The following is a 24,402-nucleotide window of genomic DNA, read 5'->3' on the forward strand; positions in this document are numbered from 1 at the left end:
ACATAACTACGCAATTCAAATATTAAATTTGCTGTTAATTTGTACAGGCAAACTTTTATACAACGAATTTATCTGTCTTTCCCTGCGTATGGCAATTAGTCACTTTAACTTCCTCTGTTTTATTGTTTAATTTATCATTTATCGAACTTTGATAGAATTCGAACATTCGAACATTTTAAAGCACACAGTATTTGACCTAGCTGTAAGGACTTACTATTGAATGCCAGTTATGCTGTAGTGGTTCGCTGTATAAGGCAAACTATAACTTAATACCGGAAGTTATTTTTCTAAACAAAACATAACTTGTTTGGATAGCATTTCACGGTACACACGAATACTTACATTTAAAATTCAAAACTCAATGTCAAAAATTATTAATTGTGGTTTTTAGTGTTAATTTGCTGGGCATTTTTATTATAATAGTTGTTGTGTTTTTCGATTAAAGATGAGGATAATTTAATAAAACTTTTAAAAAAGTTTTAAAAAATTCCACCCGCTAGACGACGCCAAAGATTTGTTTACATTTTTTGCATTTTTGCATGCGAGTAAAGTTTTTGTGAATGTGACTTAAACAGCTTAGTTAAGAGATAATACTCATTTTTAGTCTTGTAAATACAGATTAGAGATAACTGAGAGCAATGGCGCAGTATAAAGGTGCTGCGAGCGAAGGTAACCGTGCTATGCACATGCAGAAACGACGAGAAAAAGCCAAAGAGCATCTAGAAGAATTAAAAGCTAAAATCGTCAACGAAAATGCAATTAAATCAAATATCCATAACAAATTCTCATCTCATTATGATGCCGTGGAAGCAGAACTTAAATCAAGTACCGTCGGTCTTTTGACGTTAAATGAAATGAAAGAAAAAAGAGAGAACCTAATTCAAGAAAGAGAAAAACAAATTGCAACATCCGCTGAAGCAAAACTGAAAATGAAAAAAGAAGAGAAGTCTAAAAAAAGAGAGAAGGCAAGGCGTCATGCTGCTCTAAGCTTTGCAGGTGATGAAGAAGAAAATGATGAAGAAGAAGAAGAGATTTTTGTTTCGAAAAAGGCGAAAAAAAATCCAGATGTGGATACAAGTTTTCTTCCTGATCGGGAAAGGGAAGCAGAAGACAATAAATTGCGAGAAAAAATTCGAAAAGAGTGGGTCACTAAGCAGGAAAAACTTAAAAATGAAGAAATTGAAATCACTTACAGTTTCTGGGATGGATCTGGGCACCGCAGGAAAATAAAAATGAAAAAAGGAAACAGTATCCAACAATTTTTGTTAAAATGTTTAGAACAATTGCGCCCAGATTTTAGCGAACTTAGAACCACCGGCGTTGAACATTTAATCTACGTCAAAGAAGACCTAATCATCCCCCAACATTATACTTTCTATGACTTCATAATGACAAAAGCTCGGGGTAAAAGTGGGGCTCTGTTTAGTTTTGATGTTCATGACGATGTGAGGTTAGTGAACGACGCCTCAATAGAAAAAGATGAATCTCATGCTGGTAAAGTTGTGTTAAGATCTTGGTATGAAAAGAATAAACACATTTTTCCAGCAAGTAGATGGGAGCCTTTTGATCCAGAAAAAAAATGGGACAAATTCACCATCAAGTAAAATTATTTTGTGTGAATTTTTTCATGATGAAAACTATTTTTAAAAATTCACACTTTTCCTGTGTAAACACTTTTTAGTAAGGTAATAAAAGTCATTTTTTGAACTTTAAAGTTATAAAATTCACGACACTGGCAATGTTTCTTCAATTTGTGTTTAAAAAAAATCATTTTCTAACAAAACAGTTTTTTAAAAGAAATTTTACCTTAGTGTAGCATAAGGTTTAATTTTATTTTCTTCAACATAATTGCATTGTGTATTAAATATTTTTTTTTCATATTGATTTTGTAATACAGAGCAGGTGAAAATTTTTATTTGATTAAAAGATTAAGTTTTGGTATTTAAGAAAAATGCACCTGCTTTTTTTATTTGTGATGTATGTCATTATCTAGATTATGTAACACATCATTAATGTTAAACTGCATTTTTAAATTGATCACTTATTTGGGATTTTTAGATTTCAAAAAATTAATTAAAAAATTAAAAAATGTCAGAGCAAAGATATTTTTTTAAGTCTGCGAAGTTAGATAAAGGAATCTTGGGTAAAGCATTGGCCATAGCAACAACTGATGGAAAATTGCCGACTATTTTAGCTGGGGTTTTGACAGGTAAGATCTTGAATTTTTTTTAGTAAAATGTTCTAAAATATTTTTTTTTCAATGTTATCTTAAAACCGAAATTTAAAATTTTTTTGTTGTATTCTTATAAGTTTGCCCAATTTTTTTTATATTATTTTGCTTTATCATTTAATTTTTTTTGTAGTTGGTGATGTTTACACAAATGGTTTGGTAAACGATCAGTGTTTTGACAAAATACAAAGAATATTATCGCAATTATCAAGGTAACTAGTAATTTTAATTAAAAATAAATCCATAAATACATCAATTCCTAATTGCAGTTAATATTTGCAATAAACAAACCTTGCTTATAAGTTTAAGTTAGATATATATTGAATTTTTTATATTTTGTAGATATCAAGTTGTCATCAAGGTAAAAAAGACAATTCCTGATGAGAGTAATGAAATAAAGGTAAATTAAACAAAATGTGACACGTAAGTTTAAAGTTTTTAGAACAATTTACAATTGCCGTATTTAAAATTTAAACAATGAACATAACTCCTAAAAATCCTTAAAATTTCAAAATATTTAAACAAAAATTGGTAATGGGAGCTTTGACACTGTTCAAAGCTTTTTTTTGGGAGATTAAATTACCACGAAAAATTTTAAACTATTTATGTATTTATTTTGGTTTGGTTGGCACAATATTTTTCACAGTCTAGCCACAATCTAAATATATGATTTTATCTTGTTATGGAGAAACTGAGTTCTAAAAATTTTGTATTTTTCACCAAATTCAATGTAATTTATAAAAAAGTTTTTGATCAGATAAATTAATAATGTTTTTACTAGATGTTTTTAAATTATGATTTCTGAAAAATGGGATTTTAAACCTTTTGTAAATTACTAAAAAAATTTATTTCTAAATCACAAAAAATTATTTTCAAAGAATTTTTTTAAAATATATTTTTAATTAATCTTAGGAAACTTTGAGAAACTGGTGCGACAATCTCGGTTTGAGCCTGGTGTTAACTTATGGAGGAACTGGTCTCCAACCTAAACATGTGACTCCGGAAGCTACTAGATCAGTGATTGATAAAGAGATCCCTGGCATCTCAACTGCAATCCTGAATGCTTTGATCCGGGATAATTTCAACTCCATGCTCTCGAGGTAAAAAAAATAGAAATTAAAAAAAAATCAAAATTGTTAAAAATGATTTTAGTATTTCTAAAACTTTTTTTTATTTGTTTGTAGTATAGGTTTAGTTTTAAAGGAGATATACTTGGCCTATTTAAAATTTGATTATCATTAATTTAAATCAGTTGTGATCTTTAAAAATTATTTATTTTGAAAATGTTTTTTGTTTTGTTTAGCGTAGTTATCTTTTAATATAATTTGTGTGTAAAATTGAATTTGCCTAATTTTCAGATGTAATTTCCACTGGTTAAGTGCAAATAAGTTTGTTTAAATTAGTTGTATTTATAGAACAATTGCCTAAAAGCCTTAACATTTTGTAATTAAACTTTTGTTAAACCCCATTTAAAAAAAAAATTTAATTCAATTTTTAAATATTGATTGCCAGATTTAATTGTTAGGACGATAAAAATTGCATAAAATTCTATAAAATTACAAAATGTGAATACAATTTTTGTCTCCAAGCAATTTTTATATTTTTATTCATTTACAACAGGCTTAACCATTCAATTTGCGTGGTTTTGATTTCTTAAAGAAAATTCGTTTTTTTCAAGATAATTTTTCAATGATTGTTAAATTAATGTGGTTCTCATGTTTTATTATTATTATATCCTTAACATAAACATACTTTACTTATTTTCCTGGAAAAATTTTACATGTAATTGCCTGAGGCTAAGTAAGAGACCACATAATATTTACCATTAAATTTTAACATGAAATTTTTCCTACCAAAATTTTCTAATTTGTGATTTTTGTTTTTATCATTCATTTTTTAATTGTCACCCCAAAAATTTTTGGTTATGTAATTTAGAGCGTTACATAAGGTTTTGTGGTGACAATATTTTGATTGCATGCTTTTGGTAAAATACTTTTCTTATGTTTAATAGACCTACTAATTACTTCTTATTAGGAATTGCCTTTTTCACTTTCTTACATAACACATTTTGAATGATTCATTAATTAATGCAAAATATAAATGTAACGTAATACACTGAGAATTGCCTTTTTCTAAATTTTTGCATTTTTATTTTATCTTTTAGTAAAATTAAAAATTTATTGGCAATTTTCACATTTTTTTGTTTTTTAAATTTTTTTACAAATAGTTTATTATTTAATTAATTTTAATTTTATTTGTAATTTTGCAGAGGAATCAGCGGAATACGAAATAATGTTTTGGTTGTCAATCTGCCAGACTCTGCACAACTCATAACTGTAAATATTTCATTTAAAAACTGTAGTTAAACCTTAATATAGGAATCTATGTTTAGGTTTTAATAAATACTAAATCTTATCTTAAAATACAAATTTTAGTGACTATTAGATTATTATCGTAAGGTTAAAAAAAAATAAAATTTTACCAGACCTATTGTAACTAAAAGTAGATGATAATATTTTTTAATTTATATTCTTTCAGAGTGCCCTGAAAGTGATTCTTCCAGCATTGCCGTTTGCAGTTGACCAAATAAAGAATGATCAGCGCTTGATTGACCTTGTTTTAAATGAAGCAAGAATTGAGAATGCTGGAACTAATATTCCTAATGCCCTGGGTGCAGTTGATCAGGTAAGAATAACATATTTTAAGTCACAATAATGGCAACATCAGCCTAATAACTCCAAAATTCTAAAAATCAAGTTTTTTTACAACATTTTGTTTCTGTGATTTTTTGAGGTTTAAAGAATTAAATTAAATTATAAATAAATTTATTAAAGTTTTAAAAACTTTTGTTAAAGTTATTGTTGTAGTTTTTAAGTTATAATACCAGTTTTTTTAAAGTTATTCTAAAGACCAATTTAACTTTAATTCTAGAGTTACACAGACTCTATCAACACTCCCTCCATTCCAACCACCCAGCAACAACTAACCAACACCACTTTAACCAGAACCAACTTGTTTGCAACACCAAACCAATCCCAACCATCTTCTATCACTGCAACCACTATTGCCCCAACTGCAGACCATTCCACACCAGCACCACACCATGCTGCACCAGTCATAGCGCACCATGCAGCACCAGTTGTTGCACACCATGCCGCACCAGTGGTTGCACACCATGCAACACCAGCAGCATCACACCATGCACAAAGTTCAGATAACCAAGCAGATTCCAACCCTGAGCATGCAACTGGAAATTATCCTTCTACTTTGATAACTGAGGATGATTTGAACTTGTTTGATATTGAGAATGATTTGCCTCAAGCACCAGACTATGTAAGTTTTTTATTTTAAAGTTAAGCACACTTCGATTTTGTAGTATTAAGTTAATGTAGTAAATAGACCGCTAATGGTCGGGGTTTTAATTGTCATAGTGTGGTTGCAACTGTTAACTGATATTTGCTCGTGATAATTTACCCACACACCACAAACGACAGTTTTTTTATATTTTGTAGGCCTATAAATTTGAACACATATCTGGAAATAAGTCCCATTACATATAAGATTATATATAAACCATGGTTGAAAAATGTTTTTTTTTAGTTAAAGATCCTTTAAACACATACAAACCCTTATTTAAAATTGTTTATAATGCTTTGTATTTAACAAAGTTCACCTACGAATTTTATTTAAATAAATATTTCCTTAGATTAAGGAAAATTAAAATCCACGCGGAAGCCTTAAACCTATATATAGAAATATCAATTTTCAAAATTCCTATATAGACCTTTTTTTCATACAAAGCAATATGAAATACACAAACCTATAGATTACCTAACTATTTCAAAATTAGGAAAAAAAAATTTATGGGTTTTAAAAATAAGTAACATATGTTATTTTGTATTGGGTTTGTGTTGTTAAGTAACATAGCATTATAAAAATGTTAAACAATAAATAATAACACATGTGAAGAAAGCTCTTTAATTATATTGTCTATTTCTTGTGGTTTAATTTAATATTTGTATTAAAATTTTATATTTTTAATGTAGGTGAGGGTTGTTGGAGAGGAACCTCTAATTTTAGACACAGACAGTGGAATATCGGGTAATATTTTATATTTTAACCTCATTTTTTGTATATCTTTATGTGGAAAGGTCGACTACCTAAACTTAGAGTAACATATATTACCCTTAACTCAGTTTCGAGTTGACTTAAACAGTTTTGGGATATTTAAAACTAATTGACAGATAAATAATCTGCTGGTTGGTTAAAAAAAGTCTTCCATTTATAGTGCAATACAACTTGCAAAGTGCAATACAAAAACAGTGGGAATTGAACCAAAAGACCTAAAATGGTAAAATTGTGTGTTTACCTGCATCATTACAATAAAGTTTAAATATCTTATAAATTTATCTTAGGATTTATTTAAAGGCATAGTCATGGAAAAATTTATATTTTTGTGTTTTAAAATTCCCTTTAAAAAACTTCAACATTGTTTTGATATTATATGGTAATTGGTGATGTATGGGAGAGGCAGTAATTTTTTGGGTTGGTTGTGTACTTGAGAAAAAAAACATTGTAAAATAATTGTCATTAACCTTTCATAAGTTCAATTATTTTTTAAATTTATGTAAATGCTTGTGAAAAATTTTAATTATATAAAAAACAATTTTAATGATTTTGAAAATTTTAAACAAAGACAAATTAATTGGGTTGTCAATTTATTTTCCATATTTTCAGAGATGCCAATTAATTTTTATTATTCTTTTTAGCTTCTGTGTCATTAGACTTCAACAAAGTAGCTCGTAGAAACCGATGTTATCCGTACCCACCTGTAAGTTTTGACAAAGCTTTTTCTCTTATTCTCTCTAACACAACTTCACTGCCTGTTTGCAGTCTTACTTGTAAAGGTAAATATAGTTCGGACTAAATTTTTAAATACAATTTAATAAAAATATAAAAGTTAATTTTTTAATATTTGTATGTACATATATTTAAGATTAATATATATATATATTTTTTTTCTATATATCTTTATTCTTGATGTGGGAAGGTCAAATGCAAGACTTAAACATAGAGTAACATCAGTTACTCCAACCCAGTCTCAAGTTGCCTTGGCAGTTTGGGATATTATAGAGACTATAATTGCCCGGTAATTATGCTGTTGATTAAGTGCTGGCTCAGCAGGAGTTCATATCGTTTATAATGCCTTACTAAAGGGCACTACAGCATGAGAGCAGTGGGGATTAAACCTATGACCTCATGGTGGTGTAGCAATTGTTCTTACCTGTACACCACGCTGCCGGTTTATTCCCTTTTATACTATAATAAAACATTTGTTATATTGTAAAATACACAAACTTTAAGTTCAAATTCAATGTTACTGTTTTAAAAACCCAATAAAATGGATTTTATGATTTGTCTGCTATAAAAATCTGTCATGTCTCTTGTTAAGAATTTACTAAAAATACTTAATTATTTATATTTTAATTTGTGTATTTTGGCTCACATTTGTCATATGAACATATTTTAATTAAATTTTAGAAGCTCAATTTCTATTTTTTAATTAAAAAAAATTTGTTCCTGCCCTTTAACAGCAGTTATTAAATATTAAACCCCAACTTAAAAAAATCATACTTTCCAATTAAATAAGTTTTTAAAAGAAATTTTTATGCTTAAATTTTAATTTTAAAATCTTCGCTTAAAATTTTTTTTAAAAATTTTTAGCTGCCATTGATCATTATCTTAGCGAAGATATTATAGCTCAGGAGAATGTGCCACCTTGTCTTACTGCTATTAATGATGGATATGCTATCATAGGTTTGTATTTTAATAAACCAAAGTAATTGATATTTAATTATTGATGCCCCTTGATGTGGGAAGGTTGAATGCGTGACTTAAACATAGAGTAACATCAGTTACTCTGACCCAGTCTGGAGTTGCCTATGGCAGTTTGGGATATTATAGATTATAATTGCCCGATAATTATGCTGCTGATTAAGTGCTGGCTCAGCAGGAGTTTATACCGTTTATAGCGCCTTACTCAAGGGCGCTACAGCATGCAAGCAGTGGGGATTGAACCAACGACCTCATGTGTGGTGTAGCAAGTGTTCTTACCACTACACCATGCTCTATCATGATAGTATGGATATTATTACATTTTGAAATGTAATACAACATGCATAGATAAAATTTTAATATTTTGTAACGATTTTGTTTTGTGTTCTTTATTAAAAATTGATTGCACCTATTTTTGGATTTAAGGTTTATTGTACAAATCGCAAAAAAATACTTTTTCACTTTTCTAAATGCTATTTTAATTTTCTAAAACCCAAAATTTAAAATCTTTTACAGTTTTTTAAGCTAGGCTAAATTCAATTTTTAAAACCATGTAAAATTATAAATTTTCAAAGGATTTTTAATTTTTTTAGCCTCCAATGTACCTGGAGATTTAGACGTGGTTCCAGCAGGATCTTATTTGACGGTTGGCCGTGCTGTTAGAGTGACCACCGGGAGTGCTATGCCTGCTGGATCAGACGCTATGGTTCCAGTAGAACAAACACAAGTCATCAGAGAGGAAAATAGGGTATTGTGATCTCATAAATATTTAACTCTTTTAAAATAAAACAGCTTAAAAACTTTGATCTATTTTGCTTACTTATTTTACATTTTTATAGCAGTACAATAGATTAATTGTTAAGTCATAATAAACTTATTATTGTAGGGAACAGTTGAAGCCGTGGTTCGCTTCCTCGAGCCAGCAACCCCGGGTCAACAAATTCGAACAATCGGGAGTGACACGAGAGCAGGGGAGGTGATTGTTAAATCGGGGACAAAACTCGGTTATGCCGAGTGCGTGGTTCTTGTTAAGTTTGGTTTGTCCAGTGTCCGGGTTAATCGCTTGCCAGTTGTGGCTATTCTTTCTACTGGGGCAGAGGTAAACAATAAAATATTTAATTTAGAATATTTTGTACAAATTATTGTTTTAAATATTTTTTCATGTTTTTTGTTTTTTTATATTTATTTATTCTCGATGTGGAAATGTCGACCTCACAACTTGAACATAAGTAAAATTAGCTACTCAAAACCAGACTTGAGTTGCCATTGACAATTTGGAATATAATAGATTAAAATTGCCCGATAATTAAGTTTTAAATTAAGTGTTGGCTGAGCAGGAGTTTACATTGTTTAAAATGCCTTACACAAGGGTGCTACTGCATGAGAGCAGTGGGAATCGACCCAGGACCTCATGTAGTGAAGCCAAGTGTTCTGACTACTACAAAACTTATTAACTTTACTGAATTAATTTTTTTCACTAACTGTTTTTTTTTAAGTTTTGGCACTATAGTTGGTGTTCCAAAACCTATACAACAATTTCTAAAATTGTTTTTTACCTTTTTTAGATAGTAGAATCTGATGCTTTTGAAAACGGAAAAGTTCGCGACACAAATCGGTTAGCACTCTCACTTGCCCTTCAAAAGATTGGCCACAAGGTGGTAGACATGGGCATTGTAACAAACGAGATTACCCAGCTCAAAAATGTTCTTACTCAAGCTTATAAGAAAGGTAAATGACACAAGTTTGAGATGTAAAATTGAATAGTTTACCTTATATCAAATTGAGTATATTTTATCAAGTAGCTGATTCTGTGAAAAGGTTAACTAAGTTATAGTGTCTTACAATGTATTTTGTACAGTTTAATAACAACGATATTAATATATATTTAGCTGATGTTGTTATAAGCACTGGTGGGGTTTCTTTGGGTGATAATGATTATGTGAAACCCTTACTTACAGATATTGGGGTCAACTGGCATTTCAAAAGGGTCGACATGAAACCCGGGTAAACAATATTAATTTTATTTTAGTTACTTTATGTTTTCAATGATTTCTAAACGAAATTTGAAAAAAAAAATTATTTTGCTTCATTTTCTATTAGCTTTGCTGTAACTTTACTTATACTTTTAACATTTTTTTTGTTTTACAAAATTGTTTGTTTTATTTAGAGCTCCAACGGGTTTTGCAACACTAGAAACTCAAAGAGGAAGAAAATACTTTTTTGCTTTGCCAGGTAAAACCACTTTTCATATATTCTCTGCTGTCAAAGTTAATACTAAACCCTTTACTTTTTGTTTGAAATTTTTTAGGAGTCCCTGTCCCAGCATTAATGGCGTTTCAACTTTTGGTTTTACCTTGTTTAAGGAAACTTAGTGGAAGTAAAACACCAAGATCAACTCTCATGAAAGCAAAGGTATTTAATTTGCAGCTCTATATTATACCAACACTTCTTTAAATAAAGATTTGCAAGTTGAATATATACGTATTTAGTCTTCCTAACCAGGCTACCTATTTAGGAATATACCATCTATATATAATAAAGTTTAGTGGACGATATATACATATGTAAATATATATAAATATAGATGTGTGTATGTTTAACTTATAAGCCTTTAAAATAAATAAAACTGTCCTTTGTGATGAGCAATATCATGGGCAAATATAAGTTGTGAGTTGCTACTATATTATGACAATAATAATGTTGACAATAGGGCAGGCTTTTGACTAGTTTTAGTAATGACAAGTTTACAAAAGTCTCATTGTCTTAAACAAATTAAAAAATCTGCCTTTTATGTTTATAGATTTCGAAAGATGTTTTTCTTGGTGGAGTCCCGGAATTCCAAAGAGGTAAATTACGACACGAGGAAGATCAACCCGTTCCCTGGGTTGACATCACTGGAGGTCAGGTGATCAGTCGTCTGATCAGCATGGTCGATGCCAACGTGCTTCTTCTTGTTCCTCCCAAGTCAAACCAGTGTGATGTCATAAAGAACGGGGAAATTGTTGATGTATTGATGATGACTCCAGCTTAAATTTCAAGGTTTTTTAGGAGTGATTTTACTTAAAAACTATATTTGGTTACATTTTGTATAAACCTGTTTTGCTATTTTTAAGTTTAGTTTAACATTTATATTGTACATGAAAGAATGTTAGTGGTTTAAAGCCACTTTTTATGTAATTATTATCATGTTTTTATTAGACTAAATTTTGAATTACTAAATGTTTTGAACACCATTTTAAAAAAGTGGCTTATTTCGTATTTCCTTGTAGTGGTTTAATATTTACCTGGCAATTTTGCCTTTTATTAAATTTAGTTTAAATTTTTTTAATCTTTTTATTTAATTGTGTCAATTTAAATTTTATGTTCCGTTTAATTTTGTTTTTATCACGAACTTAGTTTCAATTACATAGGTTTTATTCATTTTTATATTAAAAAGTTCCAAATTTTATATGTTCTAGGTATTTTAAAAAAGAAAATTCGTTTTTATATTTTAAATTTATAGTTAAAATTTTGTTTAACTAAATATTACCTAAAAAAAACAAGGTAAAAATTTTTATTTAATTATTTTAATTGTGTATTTTATAGAATATTATTAATTATCAATATAAGGTGGTCAAAGTGTAATGAAATTAAAATTAATAAGTTTTGGGTGTAGTTTATAATAATTGTGTTATTTTAAAAGTAAGTATACTGTAAGTTACTGTATGCAACACATTTTAAACAAATAAAACCCTTCATTACCTTTAGATAAACTTTCTTTTAAAATTGTGATATAAAATTTTTTAACATTCGAAATGTAAGCATTGTGCCTATCCTATAACATTAACCACTATATTAGGTTTATTCCACTGAATATTGGTGCTAAGTGTCCCCCCTCTTACAGCCTTTGTACATGAGATCATAGATGTTGTAAATTATTGTTTTTTTTTCGCACGAGTACATGAAATGTAAACTAATTTGTGTTGTATAATTGGCTAACATTTGGGTGTATGTATTATTATTAAATCTTTTGTGTGCTTTTTTACTATTTTTAAACTTGCGCAAAAATGTCACTGCACTATTCATTGCTTTACACTTTGCCTCATGTAAATTATTTTGGATATTTTAATTTAGAATCTAATTAGTATCTTTAAAAAATGTTTATTGAAGATATGCTTAGAAACTGCACTATGTAAAATTGTAATTTGTAGCTTGTAAAATTCAGTTTATTTTTATTCGGTTCAAATTTTAGAAATTCCCAGAGCAAGTACACTTTAAATTGAATGTAAATAAATGCTTCACATGAACATTTTTGTTTTTGTACAAGATTTGACTTAGAAATTTTCGTTCTTTAAAACTTAAAATGACTAACTTAGTATGTATAGCTTGAATTAAAATCATTATAAGTTTATAATAATGTTTAAAATGGAACTTAAGGTCAGGTTAATACACATGACTTGTGCTTTTTACTATATTCTTTAAGCTAACTATTACCAAGTTACTAAACAAACACGGATATAGATTAGAGTTTGCGTTAACCAAATACACGTAAATCGCTTTGTCATAACCATTAGGTATTACCTTTGCAAAACCTAAGAAAGGATTTGGATAATTGTACTTAGTACCAAATTATATTGGCAGAAAGCTGGACACTAGTTTGCTTGTTAGGCTAAGTTTTTTGTTTAATATTATGCTGATAACGAACTTACGGATTAAGTTTAAAATCTGAGGGTTATTAATAAACTAAATTTTAAATCGATGCTGAATAATAAACTTGTTTCCCGCCGTTTCAATTATTACTTGTGAATGTCGTCTTAGAATATTCTGTATTTAAGATGTTGTTATTTTTTAGATTGTTTTAACTTGTATTCTAAAGCAAAGTTAATAATTAAAAATGGCTAGGGTAAAACTACCTAACAGTGATTTGGATGTTTCAAAATTATGTCTCGGATGTTGGCAGTTTAATAATAGTAAAGATGACGTCGTGTGGCAGGCACAAAGCGAACAGGTTAGCATCTTAATTTACAAACGAACTTTAGCTACACTAAAAACACGTGGCATATTTTAGAATCGTGGGTTATTAAGTTAGTTTTTAAATTGTGAAATTAAATCTTAACATTTATTGTGCTTTTACTATATTTAAGGCTAGCAAATTCGTTGTTTTTGAAGTCTATAATTTGAGTAAGCTATACCTACTCAATATAGCAAATTTTTTATTTCAAAACTGACTAGGTCTCACATTCCATTGTGGACAAATGTATAGAACTTGGTGTTAACTTTTTTGACACAGCAGAAACTTACAGTAACCATGGTTCTGAAACTGTTTTGGGAAATGCCTTGCAAGGAAGAAGGAGGGATGCTATTATTGCAACCAAGTTTGGATTTTTAAGGGTTTGTTGATTTTTTTGAATTAAAGTTTTTTGTTAATTTGTGAGGTATTCTAAAGCTGGTAGTGTTCTGGTTAAAAGATTCCACTTTAAAACAATATTATCTTGAAATTGATGTTTAATTCTTCTGGCCTGTAAAGCTATTAAGTATAGCAATTAAAGTGATATTGACTTTATTCTGCCGAGTCAATGATTCATTGACTACCTACACTGTCCTAGGCAACTTGAGATTGGGTCAAGGTAACAAATGTTACTCCATATTCATTTCTCGAAATTTTTTATTTTTTCTGTTTATATCTTTATCCTCAATGTGGGAAAGTCGAATGCGCGACTTAAACATAGAGTAACATCAGTTACTCCGACCCAGCCTCGAGTTCACTGTAGCAGTTTGGGATATTATAGATTATACTTGCCCGATAATTATACTGTTGATTAAGCGCTGGCTCAGCAGGAATTCATACTGTTTATAGCGCCTTACTCAGGGGCGCTACAGCATGAGGTCAGTGGGGATTGTGTGGTGTAGCAAGTGTTCTTACCACTACACCACGCTGCTGGATAAGAATGTATATAAAAACATGTATAAGGCTATGCTTGTAAAATAAAAATTATACCTGGGTTTTAGGTTAAATGCTGATATATTGTTAAGCACTTTCGAATTTTTTATATTAATATTGTTATCAATTACTTTTAGGGACCCACTCATCCTTACACAGCTCTTGAAATTGAGGAATCTCTTAATGAAAGTTTAAGAGCTTTAAAAACTGATTACATTGATCTTTATCAGGTAAGTTTATTAAGTTGCTCAATTCTTTTGTAATGCAAATCATAAAGTACTTGGTTTAAATGTGCAACACATATGCATTGTTGTTTTTTTCTAGTTACATATAATCGTCCTAGATTTTAATTGCCTATTTATTTACTTTTGTTTTATTTATTTGGTGTTTGGTTAAAGTAGATACAAGTAGAACGATATAAGGTTAACTAGCAGCATGGTGTAATAGTCAAAACACGTGGCCTTACTACATAAGGTCCTGGCTTTGTTTCCTACTGCTCTCATGCTGTAGTGCTCTTGACTTGGACACTATAAAACATTGCTGAGCCAACACCTAATCAGAGCTTAACTATCTTGCAATTATATTTTATACATCCCAAACTGACAAAGGCAACTAAAGTGGGGTTGGGGTAACTAACTGATGTTGCTCTATAAAAGGTCTTGAAGTCGACCTGAAAAGTTTATGTATTTTTTATAGTTATTTTGTGACTAACTTTTAACATTAACTGTTTTTATGTACAGGTGCATGGTCCACCATATATTAAAGACTTTGATGAAGCTGTAACTGAGCTGAAAAGGCAGCAAGCATTGGGTAAAATCAGATATTATGGAGTCTCAAACTTTGGTGATAAATCAATGGGTAGTATGGTGGAAGCTGGGGGGGTTCCTATTACTAATCAGGTAGAGTTTTTCTTTAAATAAACCAATACAAACTTCTTGATTTTTTTAGAGTTAAAGTTTTATTTAATATTTCTACTAACCCTAACCCAGTCTCTTGTTGACTTTGACAGTTTGGGATATGATAGAGTATAATTGCCCTATAATTGAGTTGCTGATTGAGTATTAGAACACCAGGAGTTTATACTGTGTATAGCACCTTACTTAAGGGCACTACAACATGGGAGCAGTAGGGATCAAACCTAGGACCTTAGGTGGTGAAGCCAAATATTCTAAGTACTACACCACGCTGCCAGTTTATTTACATTCTTTATTTAACTAAAAAACAAAAAATTTCAATGTTTTTTTTAAATTAAGAAAGTAAAGTTATGGAAATAACAATTTTAAACAAAACCCAATGAAACTTTATTAAAGTAGATGTTTAATTTTAGCTTCCCTATAATCTCTTATGGCGAGCAATTGAGTACGAAGTAGTTGCAAGTTGTGATAAATACGATTGTGATGTCATAGCTTACTCACCATTACAACAAGGGTTGTTGTCAGGCAATTTCTCGAAGTGGGAAGATGTTCCTGAGGGAAGGAGAAGGTCGAAGTACTTTAAGCCAAGCAGGTAAATCTCAACATAGCTGTTAAGTGGTGGGACAGTTGTTCTTACTACAAGAAGTCTAGGGTATAATTTCCAATGCTTTTGTAACAAAGCAGCCTTAGGTTAAAACCTTGTACAAAGTTTGCTGTGTCAAAAGCAAGTAGTAGTTTAATTAGTTTGTTTTATTTTGTTTTTTTTATGTTTTATTATTCTCGATATGGAAGTGTCGACTTTACAGCCTAAACATAGCATAATATCAGTTACTCCAACCCAGCTTAAGTTGCTCTTGGCAATTCAGGATATTATAGATTATAATTACAGGACAATTAAACTGCTAATGGGATATTGGCTTAGCAGGTGTTAATACCATTTATAGTGCTTTACTCAAGGAAACCTTAGCTTGAAAGTAGTGGGGATCAAATCCAGATACTTATTTAGTAAAGCCAAGTGTTCTTACCACTGCAAGATGTTGCCAGTACTATTGGGCAACATGACCAATAACATTTCAAACCTGTTACGTTGAAATTTTGGTATTTTAATTTAATGCTTAATAGCATTTCTGGTTTTAATTTAAATTTTATAATTATTTTTAGGAGCCCAACATCTTATCACAAAACAGAGGGTGCAGAAGAATTAACTTTTGCTACAATCGCAGAACTTAAAAAAATTTGCAAGAAATATGACATCAAAATGTCTTCTGCTTCATTGTCATGGCTGGTTGCACAAAAGCGATGTGCTTCAGTGATTGCGGGAGCCAGCAAACCAGAACAAATTGTTGAGAATAGCAACTTCATAAATTTGTCGCAGGTACGTAAAAATTTGACCTGTTTAAAATTTTTTGTTTAAAATTAATAATAAAGATTTTTTTGTAAACTAGGTTTAAATTGTAATATAAAAGATCATAAAAACATAACAAATTGGTGTAAACTTTTATAAAGATATTTTTTGTTAACTGGGCTTAAATTGTAATATAAAAAATTAAAAAAGATGTTTTAAAACATAACAAATTGGTGTAAACTTTTATTTTTATTTTAGTAAAGTAATTTCGAAAATTTTATAATTAAAAAAAACTTTTTCTTTGGGTAAAAAAGGGGACTTTGTCCTTTGCACTACAATATATAAAACTATGGCTAAAGACAACACATTATAAAATATTATTGTCAATAAAATATAATTAATTTCATTTTATATAATATGGTAAAATATATAAATATTCTCTTTTACCTACATATTTTGCTGATCAATAACCCTAACTTATAGGAATATATGTTTTTAAAATATGAATGTAAATTTAAAATATGAATTATTTTGTGTTAGGACATAATGGCTGAGTTAAATAAAGCAACTGAAAAGCTTAAGGAAAATTTTGGTGATAATTGCGATCAGTATATGAAAGTATCAAGAATTATTTAAATCTAGTAATACATGCGTTACTTCTAATTAAGTAATACATGTTAAAATATTTAATTAGATTTTAATTACAAAAAATCAGCAAATATTTAAATAAATGTTAAAAATGTCAGTAAGAAATTAAAAAATAATTTTTAGAAATTTAAAAATTATCGAAAAATTAATTTAAAAAATAAAACTATGCATGCTTAATAAGTAATCAAAAATAATTAAATTTAATTAATATTTGGTGATTTAGTTAAATTTATTAAAATTAGAATTTTAAAAATGTTTTGAAACAAATAATAAAAATTACACGGCTCTTAACTTTATTTATTTTATGCGGAAAAATCTGTTTTTATTGCAAGTTAGACATATTTAATATATATAAATAACTGACTTTTTGTCTACTTTTCTATAATGACCTGGTCTTAGAAATACTAGAACATGTATTTTTCAAATATCAATATTTTTAGTTATGTTAGAAATATATGTGCTATGAAATTTGACCAACAAATATGAAAGACTTGTAGGGCTTCTAAACATATTTATTTATGTGTGAGTAAATTTAATATTTTCAGATTTTAAGTATTTTTAATTATAGGATTACAGTCCATTGCCTAAGCATTATAGTATTTAATATCCACCTACTATATTATGTGTGTTTCGTAATAGAAACTAGGTTGTAGTAATAATACTTTTCTATTACCTATATTTTTAGTTATATATTGACCTATAGGGTCGTTATTTAATTTATTTTTTAAATATAGTAGAACGTTATGGTCTTTATTATAAAAACTTACTGTTAGGTTGTTTTATATTATTTTTTTTACGACTGGGTGAAATTTTTTTATGATAGTCTATATGTATTTTTTTGGTTATTTATAGACGACTTGTTGACTATTGATATATGTTTGTATGGTAATAATAAACAATAACATATATAAAGATGTACAACTCTGAACTAATATTAGAGTTATTTTATAATGTTAAGAATAACAGTAATTTAACTAAATACCTAAATTTTGTACCAAACAAAATCCTTGATAAAGTTGCTATTTTTATGTTTTTAACAATACTATTATACATTTATTTATAAGTTTAATCATGTATTGTAAGGTTATTTTTACAAGTTATATTTTTTAATGTAATTTATTTTATATTTTAAAGCACATATACAGCATGACCATGAAACAAAATAAATTAAAAATAAATTAAATAATTAAAAAATCTTAGAAAGCGATAAAAAGGAAAACACAGTTGCATTGATATTGCACAATATTAATCCATTGATTTAAGTGTTCTAGAATTAAACATAAATTAATCTTTGGAATAAATTGGGTTTATTCTATTTTATTCTTATTTTAAATGTAAGTTTTTTTGAAATTCGTTTTCAGTTTTAGATGAAAAATCGAAAAATGTGACGTAATCGTTAAATATGACGTCATCGTTTAGTTGTGTGGGTATGACGTCGTTGTAGGTGGGTAAGGTGACGTCATCTGCGTTGCAGTAGGGAAATTTCCTGGTATGACGTAGGGTTTTGCGTATTGTTGAAATTCGGGGGAAATCCCCGTTTTTTGAACGTTTTCGTAGCTGGGTGGGAACTCCTGAAAAGATGGATTCTAAATTAAAAAAAAAAAATTTGTAAATTAATTTAATAATTATATTTTTTTTATTTTTTTGGAGTTTTTTTTGTATATTTTTAAAAGGCTCTTTAAAAGGAAAAATTTAAGAATTAAAAACAGTTTAAGTTTTGTACCAAGTATCTCTATTCTTTATATTTAAAGTTCATTGTTTTTTGTATATTTTTACGAAGCTTGCAAAAGGAAAATTTTTTAGAATTAAAAATATTTCACATTTAAATTTTAACTTTTACAAACATTAATAAAGGGTCTAATAATTTATTTATTTGTAGAAAATTGTTTTTTTTAAATTTTTTAGAAGCAATTTTTTGGGTTGTCGCACAAATTTCGTTACCGTATTTTATATTTTTCTGTAAAACCAATTATAACTTACCGTTGTCGTTTGTCCTGTGACGCAATAATGTTGCTGTTGTGACGTCACAGTCACGACTCGGGCGTTCTGTGTGTAAGTTTGTTGTTGTTGCCCTCTCCTACTACGACAACATGCAGCCATACAAGCACTAAACACCGAGACAAAAACAATAATTCCGAACCAGAAATCTAGAAAAAAAAACAAATGTTTAGTTAAGTAGTTCATCAACGTTAAATATTAAAAAAACAAGTGATGTTTATTTAACTTGATTCTTTGTGTTTTATTTACACACCAATTGATAATTAACTTTGGCAATGAATAAGCAAATTTTAGTTTGTTCAAGATAACGTGATGCTATATTACATTTGAATAGAATAACAAGAGAAACACTGTTTTTGGTTTAAAGATTTAGGCTAAAGTTGAAACTTTATTAACGACTTGTTAAAAACATTTTTATAACCTTGTTAAATTTTTACCTCCCACATTGCTACCCTATAACCCACATTACGACCAATTGTAATTTAACCAATATTCTAAGTTTTGGACAAGTTATTGCTTGTTCATTAGACTTTTAATTGTTTTTTGGTTGTGGCACAATTAGTGTCTTATTATACATAAAAAATAAGCGGGGAGAATTGAACTAAAGTTATTTAATTAGGTAACAATCGAAGGCGGGGTGTAGTGGTTAAAACACTTGACGTTACTAGTAACGTCTTAGTTGGGTTTAGTCTCGTACGGCCTTAAGCATGAGGTACAAACCTTTACTGAGCCAAAAACCAATCGGTCCCTTTTGTTTAAAAACTGCCTAAGTCAACTAGAGACTAGGTCAGGGTAACAAACGTAACCATAAATTAGGCTAAAAGTTGGTTTTCCTACATCAAAGATAAATTAAAATATAGTTACTTACACCAAACGTTCCAAACATTTGTGTAGTAGCAACAATCATTTGAATTGAGTTCACAACAGTAAGCTCTCATTCCACCAGTATCTGTAATGAACAATAATTCCTAATCAATTTTAGCGTTAAGAGACTTTAAAATGTTGCTAGAGTAGCCCACGTTTTAGTAATATGTATTTACTTAACCCTTACACAAGATGATATGTTGCATATCATAATACATTATATCTTTATGTTTTGTTATATTAGTTATACTTTTGCCTGTAAGTTTGGGAAAAAAACTCGTGTTTTTTTAAATTAATATTTTTTGGCTTTGTTGAAATTTGGAAATTTTTTATTCCGAAATCTATATTTTCTTAAAAAATGTTGTTAAACAATATATTCTTTATTACGATATCTCGTGTTAGAATTTTACGACTAAGGTTTATTAAAATATGAAGTCGTAAACCGCCCATAAAAATATGTTAACTTTAAAACAGATTTAACGACGATGTTTTGAAATATTTTTTTCAATAATTATATAACTAACCATAGCAATCTTTTGGGTTATCTGTAAAATCGTCGTAGCATGTGACGTCAGCCTGAAAAAAATTGGAGTTTTTTTTACATTAAAACTTTATTAAAAAAAAATTTCGTTTTTATAAATTAACAAAAAAAAATTTAATTAAAAAAAAAAAATTAATTTAAATTTTTTTAATACTTTTTAACTAATTTTTAATAAGGTTTCAGAACTATATTGAGTAACAAAATTATATATCGTAAAATAAATGTTTTAATACATTTTAGTATTAACGTAATTTACCTTCACCAATTGAAGGCTGACTTGGCATAAAATAAGTAGAACTAAACCTAAAGTTTTCATTTTTAATTCACTAAAAAACTGAAATCATAAAACAAGTTATATTCGTTGAAATGTATGTTAAACATTGCCAGACATATACTCGTTTTCAACATATACATGAATAACAGTTTTCTTAATTGTGTGTATTAATGTAGAAAGCATCTAATGTATCTCTCTGATTATTTTAAAACGTTTAGTTGGGGTTAATCTTTGCGATATTACTAAGGGTAAAAAACTGTAGTGGTAACTCAAAATCCTATTTTTTACTAAATTATTTTTTTTCTAAATCATCTGTCTACGTAAAGAACAAACTATACTTACTCTATATCTGATAACACTTTGTAACCATGGCCAAAATAATCTAAACTTTAACACAATTTTGAACTTTGTACGCAGATCCAACCATTTTGAATATATAAATCTTTAAATGAAGTTGATATTCGGTTTTGTTATCGACCTAACATACACTGAAAAATATCGTACCATAAAGTTAATCATTAAAGTTAACTAATATTTGTTCAACGAGAATTGTAATTACCCTTCCTTTTTTAATATAATGTTAAACAATTTAAAACTAAATGTAATTATTAAAAATTTATGTTAAAATTTTTAAACATCTTTTTTTTATTTTTAGACGTTTCAAAAAAAAAATTTAACATGTATTTTATATTTAGTCAATCAATAACTTAGTCACGTGGTTACTGGATACGTAATTTTACCGCGTGATATTACATCACTTGCCTCACGTGATCTGCAGTTAAGACTTATTCATAAAACTTTAAAAAAAATTTTGAAATTAATTTTTTATTTTTTGGTACAATATTTTTAAACTGTATCATAGCGAAGGCATTTTTTAAGATTTCTACGATTTTAAAAACATTGTTATATATATATATATTGCACATTAAAACATTAATTAACACATGGAATTTGAAAAAGATGACGTAATATAAATACAACTATTAAGTCACAATATGAAATAAGTTTAAAAGAATAAAAAACATAATTACAGTAAAAACTTTAATTTTTTTTGCGAATACGTCATCAAACAAATGACGTCACCAGTTTATGGTGGCGGGGCAGAGGGTGCATAGGGGGCATATGGAGGGGGTTTGACATCTTTAACAAGGTTGTTGTAGGAAGGTGGAAGGTCATTTTGGTAACTTGTATTCTGAAAAATTAAAAACAATAAATAAATAAAAAAATAATTAAAAAAAATAAATAGATTAAAAATAAATATAATCGATAAATAAAGTAAAAACTGTTTTTATATAACAAAATTAATACAAAGCAAACAGTTTGAAAGTCATTAAAAATAAAGGTTTGTCGTGATTTAAATTAAATAAAACAAGGTTGTTTTAAGAGCTATGTTTTATGTTAATGTTGTTAACAGAAAGAGTTTATAAGTGTAATGTTGGTGTTTTGTATGGTTTAATGTTACATTATTACAAGTAATACACATAATTACATTTTTGTTTTTTCGTTTTTAATGCCAGTAACTTTCCTGTTTTTTAAAGTTAGGTGTTTTTTTAACTCCTAAGAAATATGTATCTTGTTTTGTTTACGGTAAAAAGTACCCGTTACCCTAGATGGACCCATTTAAAAGATTTTTTGTTATACAAATATACTTGTCCTAGTGGGTAGTGTTATAATAGGGGGTTTCCCTAATTGGAACTTTATTTAAAAACCATAAGTTTAAACCTAAACTACTTACCGTCGTCGGAAAAACTGGCGGTGGTTGGGTTGTTGTTACCGTAGCAACGGTTCCATAGCAACGAGGCGCGTGGTTAACAACCAGAGTTCTCGCATCACGTTGTTGTTGTTCTTGTCTGCATTTTATACAACACATTTTGATGCAAGTTGTAATGATTGAAATCACGATAATAATGACAAACCAAAGCCCTGAAAAATAAAATTTAGGTTTATTTTATGTGTTATGACGTATTAAAACATATAAGTCAAGTTTTTAAGGGTAAATAAAATGTTAGTTTGATTATTTTTATACACAGTATAGCATATGAAAAATGCCTTTTCAGTCTTTTTTTCTTGGTGTAAATGATTCATTTTTTAGGATTTAATTTTTAAATTTGATTATAGTTAATTTGATAAAGTTATTTAGAATAATTTGTAGCTTAGAACAATCCTCCAAAAAAATTTTAATCGTAAAACTAACAAGAATTTTACGTATTAGCTGTCGTAAATTATAAACATAATAATCATCCTTTATTCGATATAGTGAATATAGAGTTGGGGTTATGTATTTTTAACGTAAGAGTAGATAAATCTATGTATTTTTTATTTCCGTGAAAGTGATAAAAAACAGCAGTGTGGTGTAGTGGTAAGAACACTTGCTACACAACACATGATGTCGTGGGTTCAATCCCCTCTGCTCTCGTGCTGTAGCGCCCTTGAGTAGGGTGGTATAAACGGTATGAACTCCTGCTGAGCCAGGACTTAATCAGCGGCATAATTATCGGGCAATTATAATCTATATAATATCCCAAACTGCCACAGGCAACTCGAGACTGGGTCAGGGTAACTGATGTTACTTTATGTTTAAATCGCGCATTTGACTTTCCCACATCGAGGATAAAGATATATTCAAAAAAAAGAAAAAGAAATTGGGCGGGAAACGTAAAAGTATTTCGCTCTAAGACAGTGAAATTTCCCAAAAAATGTTCAATTTATAACTTGTTGTAATTATAAGCGAAAGTTAAAGGGTTTAATGTTTATTAACATGTTGTTAATACTTACACCATGAGCTCCAGACATCAGTATAATAACAACACTGACTCGAGTAGGTATTGCAGCAATAACCTGTAATTATTCCACTATCTAAAACAAAAACAAGACTTTTAAAAACACTTTTTAAAAATGCATATGTATAACAGTACATAGTTTGTTATAAACCCCACAATTTGAAACAAATTAATAGAATAAAAGTTAAAGGCATAAGTATAGCTATATAAAGATAAAACTTTATAACTTTTATAAGTATAAAAGATAGATTAGTTGAATGTACGTTTTTGCTATTGTGTGATTAATAGCACAAGTTTTAGGGTTTTTTAACACTTAAATACTCATTTACAGTAAAAATTTATACAATAGAATGGTGTAATAATAAAAAGCACCAAGTTAAAGTTATGTTACAGAGTTTTACAATGTTATGTTACAGAGTTTATTAATTTTGTAATTGATGTATATAGCATGTTAGTATGGTTGACAATGAATCACAAAATGGCTTTAGAACTTTTAAAAAATGTCTGTGGTACTCACAATTTAATTTTCAAAAAAAAAAGAAAAATAATTATCATAAAAAACAGGTTACCATATTTTTTGTGTGACGTAGAATGTACCAAGTAGCGTAGTAAATGTATGCAAGCTGGTACTTTCTACGTCATCACAAAAAGGGCTTCCCTTTTTTTAATTAATTTAAAAATTTTAAAGTTAAAGTAGGTGAAATTATTTAAAGGTAAAATTATTTTTGTGTTCAGTGACACCAACTTTATTGTGTTTTAAGTATAAAAATATCGTTAATATATGACTTTAAACTATATTACCGTCGCAGTAATTATAATATCCTGAGCTACTGTAGCAGATGGCACTTCCCTATAAAATAAAAACGTTGTTAGTTAATATAGAAATAAGTATTTTTAATATAATTTTGGCACGCTACTTACCTTTACTGTTCCATAAAGAAAGTGTAATAGAATAAAAAATACTAGCTCCTTCATAATATTTGTTTAATCTTAAAATCTGTATTTAGACAAAAATATGTTGTTATGATAAGAAAGTAACTTTAACCACTATAT

General features: G+C 28.6%; 4 protein-coding genes across 4 annotated transcripts; 3 read left to right on the forward strand and 1 right to left on the reverse strand.

Moving 5' to 3' along the window:
* The first annotated feature begins 547 nt into the window (after nt 1–547).
* LOC145753769 (protein FAM50A-like) lies at nt 548–1,897 on the forward strand. The gene has a single exon (XM_082570220.1). The coding sequence runs from the start codon at nt 639–641 to the stop codon at nt 1,602–1,604; it is 966 nt and encodes a 321-aa protein (XP_082426346.1). The 5' UTR covers nt 548–638; the 3' UTR covers nt 1,605–1,897.
* A 165-nt stretch (nt 1,898–2,062) lies between these two features.
* Nucleotides 2,063–11,495, forward strand: LOC145759373 (gephyrin-like). The gene is made up of 17 exons (XM_082573192.1): nt 2,063–2,209; nt 2,364–2,442; nt 2,573–2,630; nt 3,143–3,330; nt 4,500–4,566; nt 4,769–4,915; nt 5,162–5,563; nt 6,277–6,331; nt 7,000–7,137; nt 7,955–8,047; nt 8,659–8,813; nt 8,952–9,164; nt 9,631–9,793; nt 9,955–10,069; nt 10,233–10,297; nt 10,374–10,477; nt 10,866–11,495. Exons 1-17 carry the CDS (start codon nt 2,089–2,091, stop codon nt 11,094–11,096), a joined length of 2,394 nt encoding a protein of 797 aa, XP_082429318.1. The 5' UTR covers nt 2,063–2,088; the 3' UTR covers nt 11,097–11,495.
* Nucleotides 11,496–12,938: 1,443 nt separating this feature from the next.
* Nucleotides 12,939–16,880, forward strand: LOC145763964 (putative oxidoreductase YqkF). The gene is made up of 7 exons (XM_082575519.1): nt 12,939–13,052; nt 13,277–13,435; nt 14,123–14,215; nt 14,726–14,884; nt 15,313–15,491; nt 16,061–16,274; nt 16,785–16,880. The coding sequence occupies exons 1-7, from the start codon at nt 12,939–12,941 to the stop codon at nt 16,878–16,880; spliced, it is 1,014 nt and encodes a 337-aa protein (XP_082431645.1).
* Nucleotides 16,881–21,311: 4,431 nt separating this feature from the next.
* LOC145761809 (uncharacterized) lies at nt 21,312–24,374 on the reverse strand. Its single transcript, XM_082574608.1, has 5 exons — nt 24,271–24,374; nt 24,151–24,199; nt 23,345–23,425; nt 22,305–22,492; nt 21,312–21,761 (listed from the first exon to the last, which is right to left on the reverse strand). Exons 1-5 carry the CDS (start codon nt 24,322–24,324, stop codon nt 21,657–21,659), a joined length of 477 nt encoding a protein of 158 aa, XP_082430734.1. The 5' UTR covers nt 24,325–24,374; the 3' UTR covers nt 21,312–21,656.
* Nucleotides 24,375–24,402: the final 28 nt, after the last annotated feature.

Source organism: Corella eumyota, chromosome 1, assembly GCF_963082875.1.
Source record: "Corella eumyota chromosome 1, kaCorEumy4.1, whole genome shotgun sequence".
NCBI classification, from domain to species: domain Eukaryota; kingdom Metazoa; phylum Chordata; class Ascidiacea; order Phlebobranchia; family Corellidae; genus Corella; species Corella eumyota.

Coding starts and splice junctions, on each gene's coding strand:
- LOC145753769 (XM_082570220.1), top strand. CDS start 639: ATGGCGCAGTATAAAGGTGCTGCGAGCGAAGGTAACCGTGCTATGCAC.
- LOC145759373 (XM_082573192.1), top strand. CDS start 2,089: ATGTCAGAGCAAAGATATTTTTTTAAGTCTGCGAAGTTAGATAAAGGA. Junction 4,567..4,768: donor ACTCTGCACAACTCATAACT/GTAAATATTTCA, acceptor ATATTCTTTCAG/AGTGCCCTGAAAGTGATTCT. Junction 8,814..8,951: donor TCATCAGAGAGGAAAATAGG/GTATTGTGATCT, acceptor TTATTATTGTAG/GGAACAGTTGAAGCCGTGGT.
- LOC145763964 (XM_082575519.1), top strand. CDS start 12,939: ATGGCTAGGGTAAAACTACCTAACAGTGATTTGGATGTTTCAAAATTA. Junction 13,436..14,122: donor CCAAGTTTGGATTTTTAAGG/GTTTGTTGATTT, acceptor AATTACTTTTAG/GGACCCACTCATCCTTACAC. Junction 16,275..16,784: donor ACTTCATAAATTTGTCGCAG/GTACGTAAAAAT, acceptor ATTTTGTGTTAG/GACATAATGGCTGAGTTAAA.
- LOC145761809 (XM_082574608.1), bottom strand. CDS start 24,324: ATGAAGGAGCTAGTATTTTTTATTCTATTACACTTTCTTTATGGAACA. Junction 22,493..23,344: donor TGATGTCTGGAGCTCATGGT/GTAAGTATTAAC, acceptor TTTATTTTTCAG/GGCTTTGGTTTGTCATTATT. Junction 21,762..22,304: donor CGCCAGTTTTTCCGACGACG/GTAAGTAGTTTA, acceptor TTAATTTTTCAG/AATACAAGTTACCAAAATGA.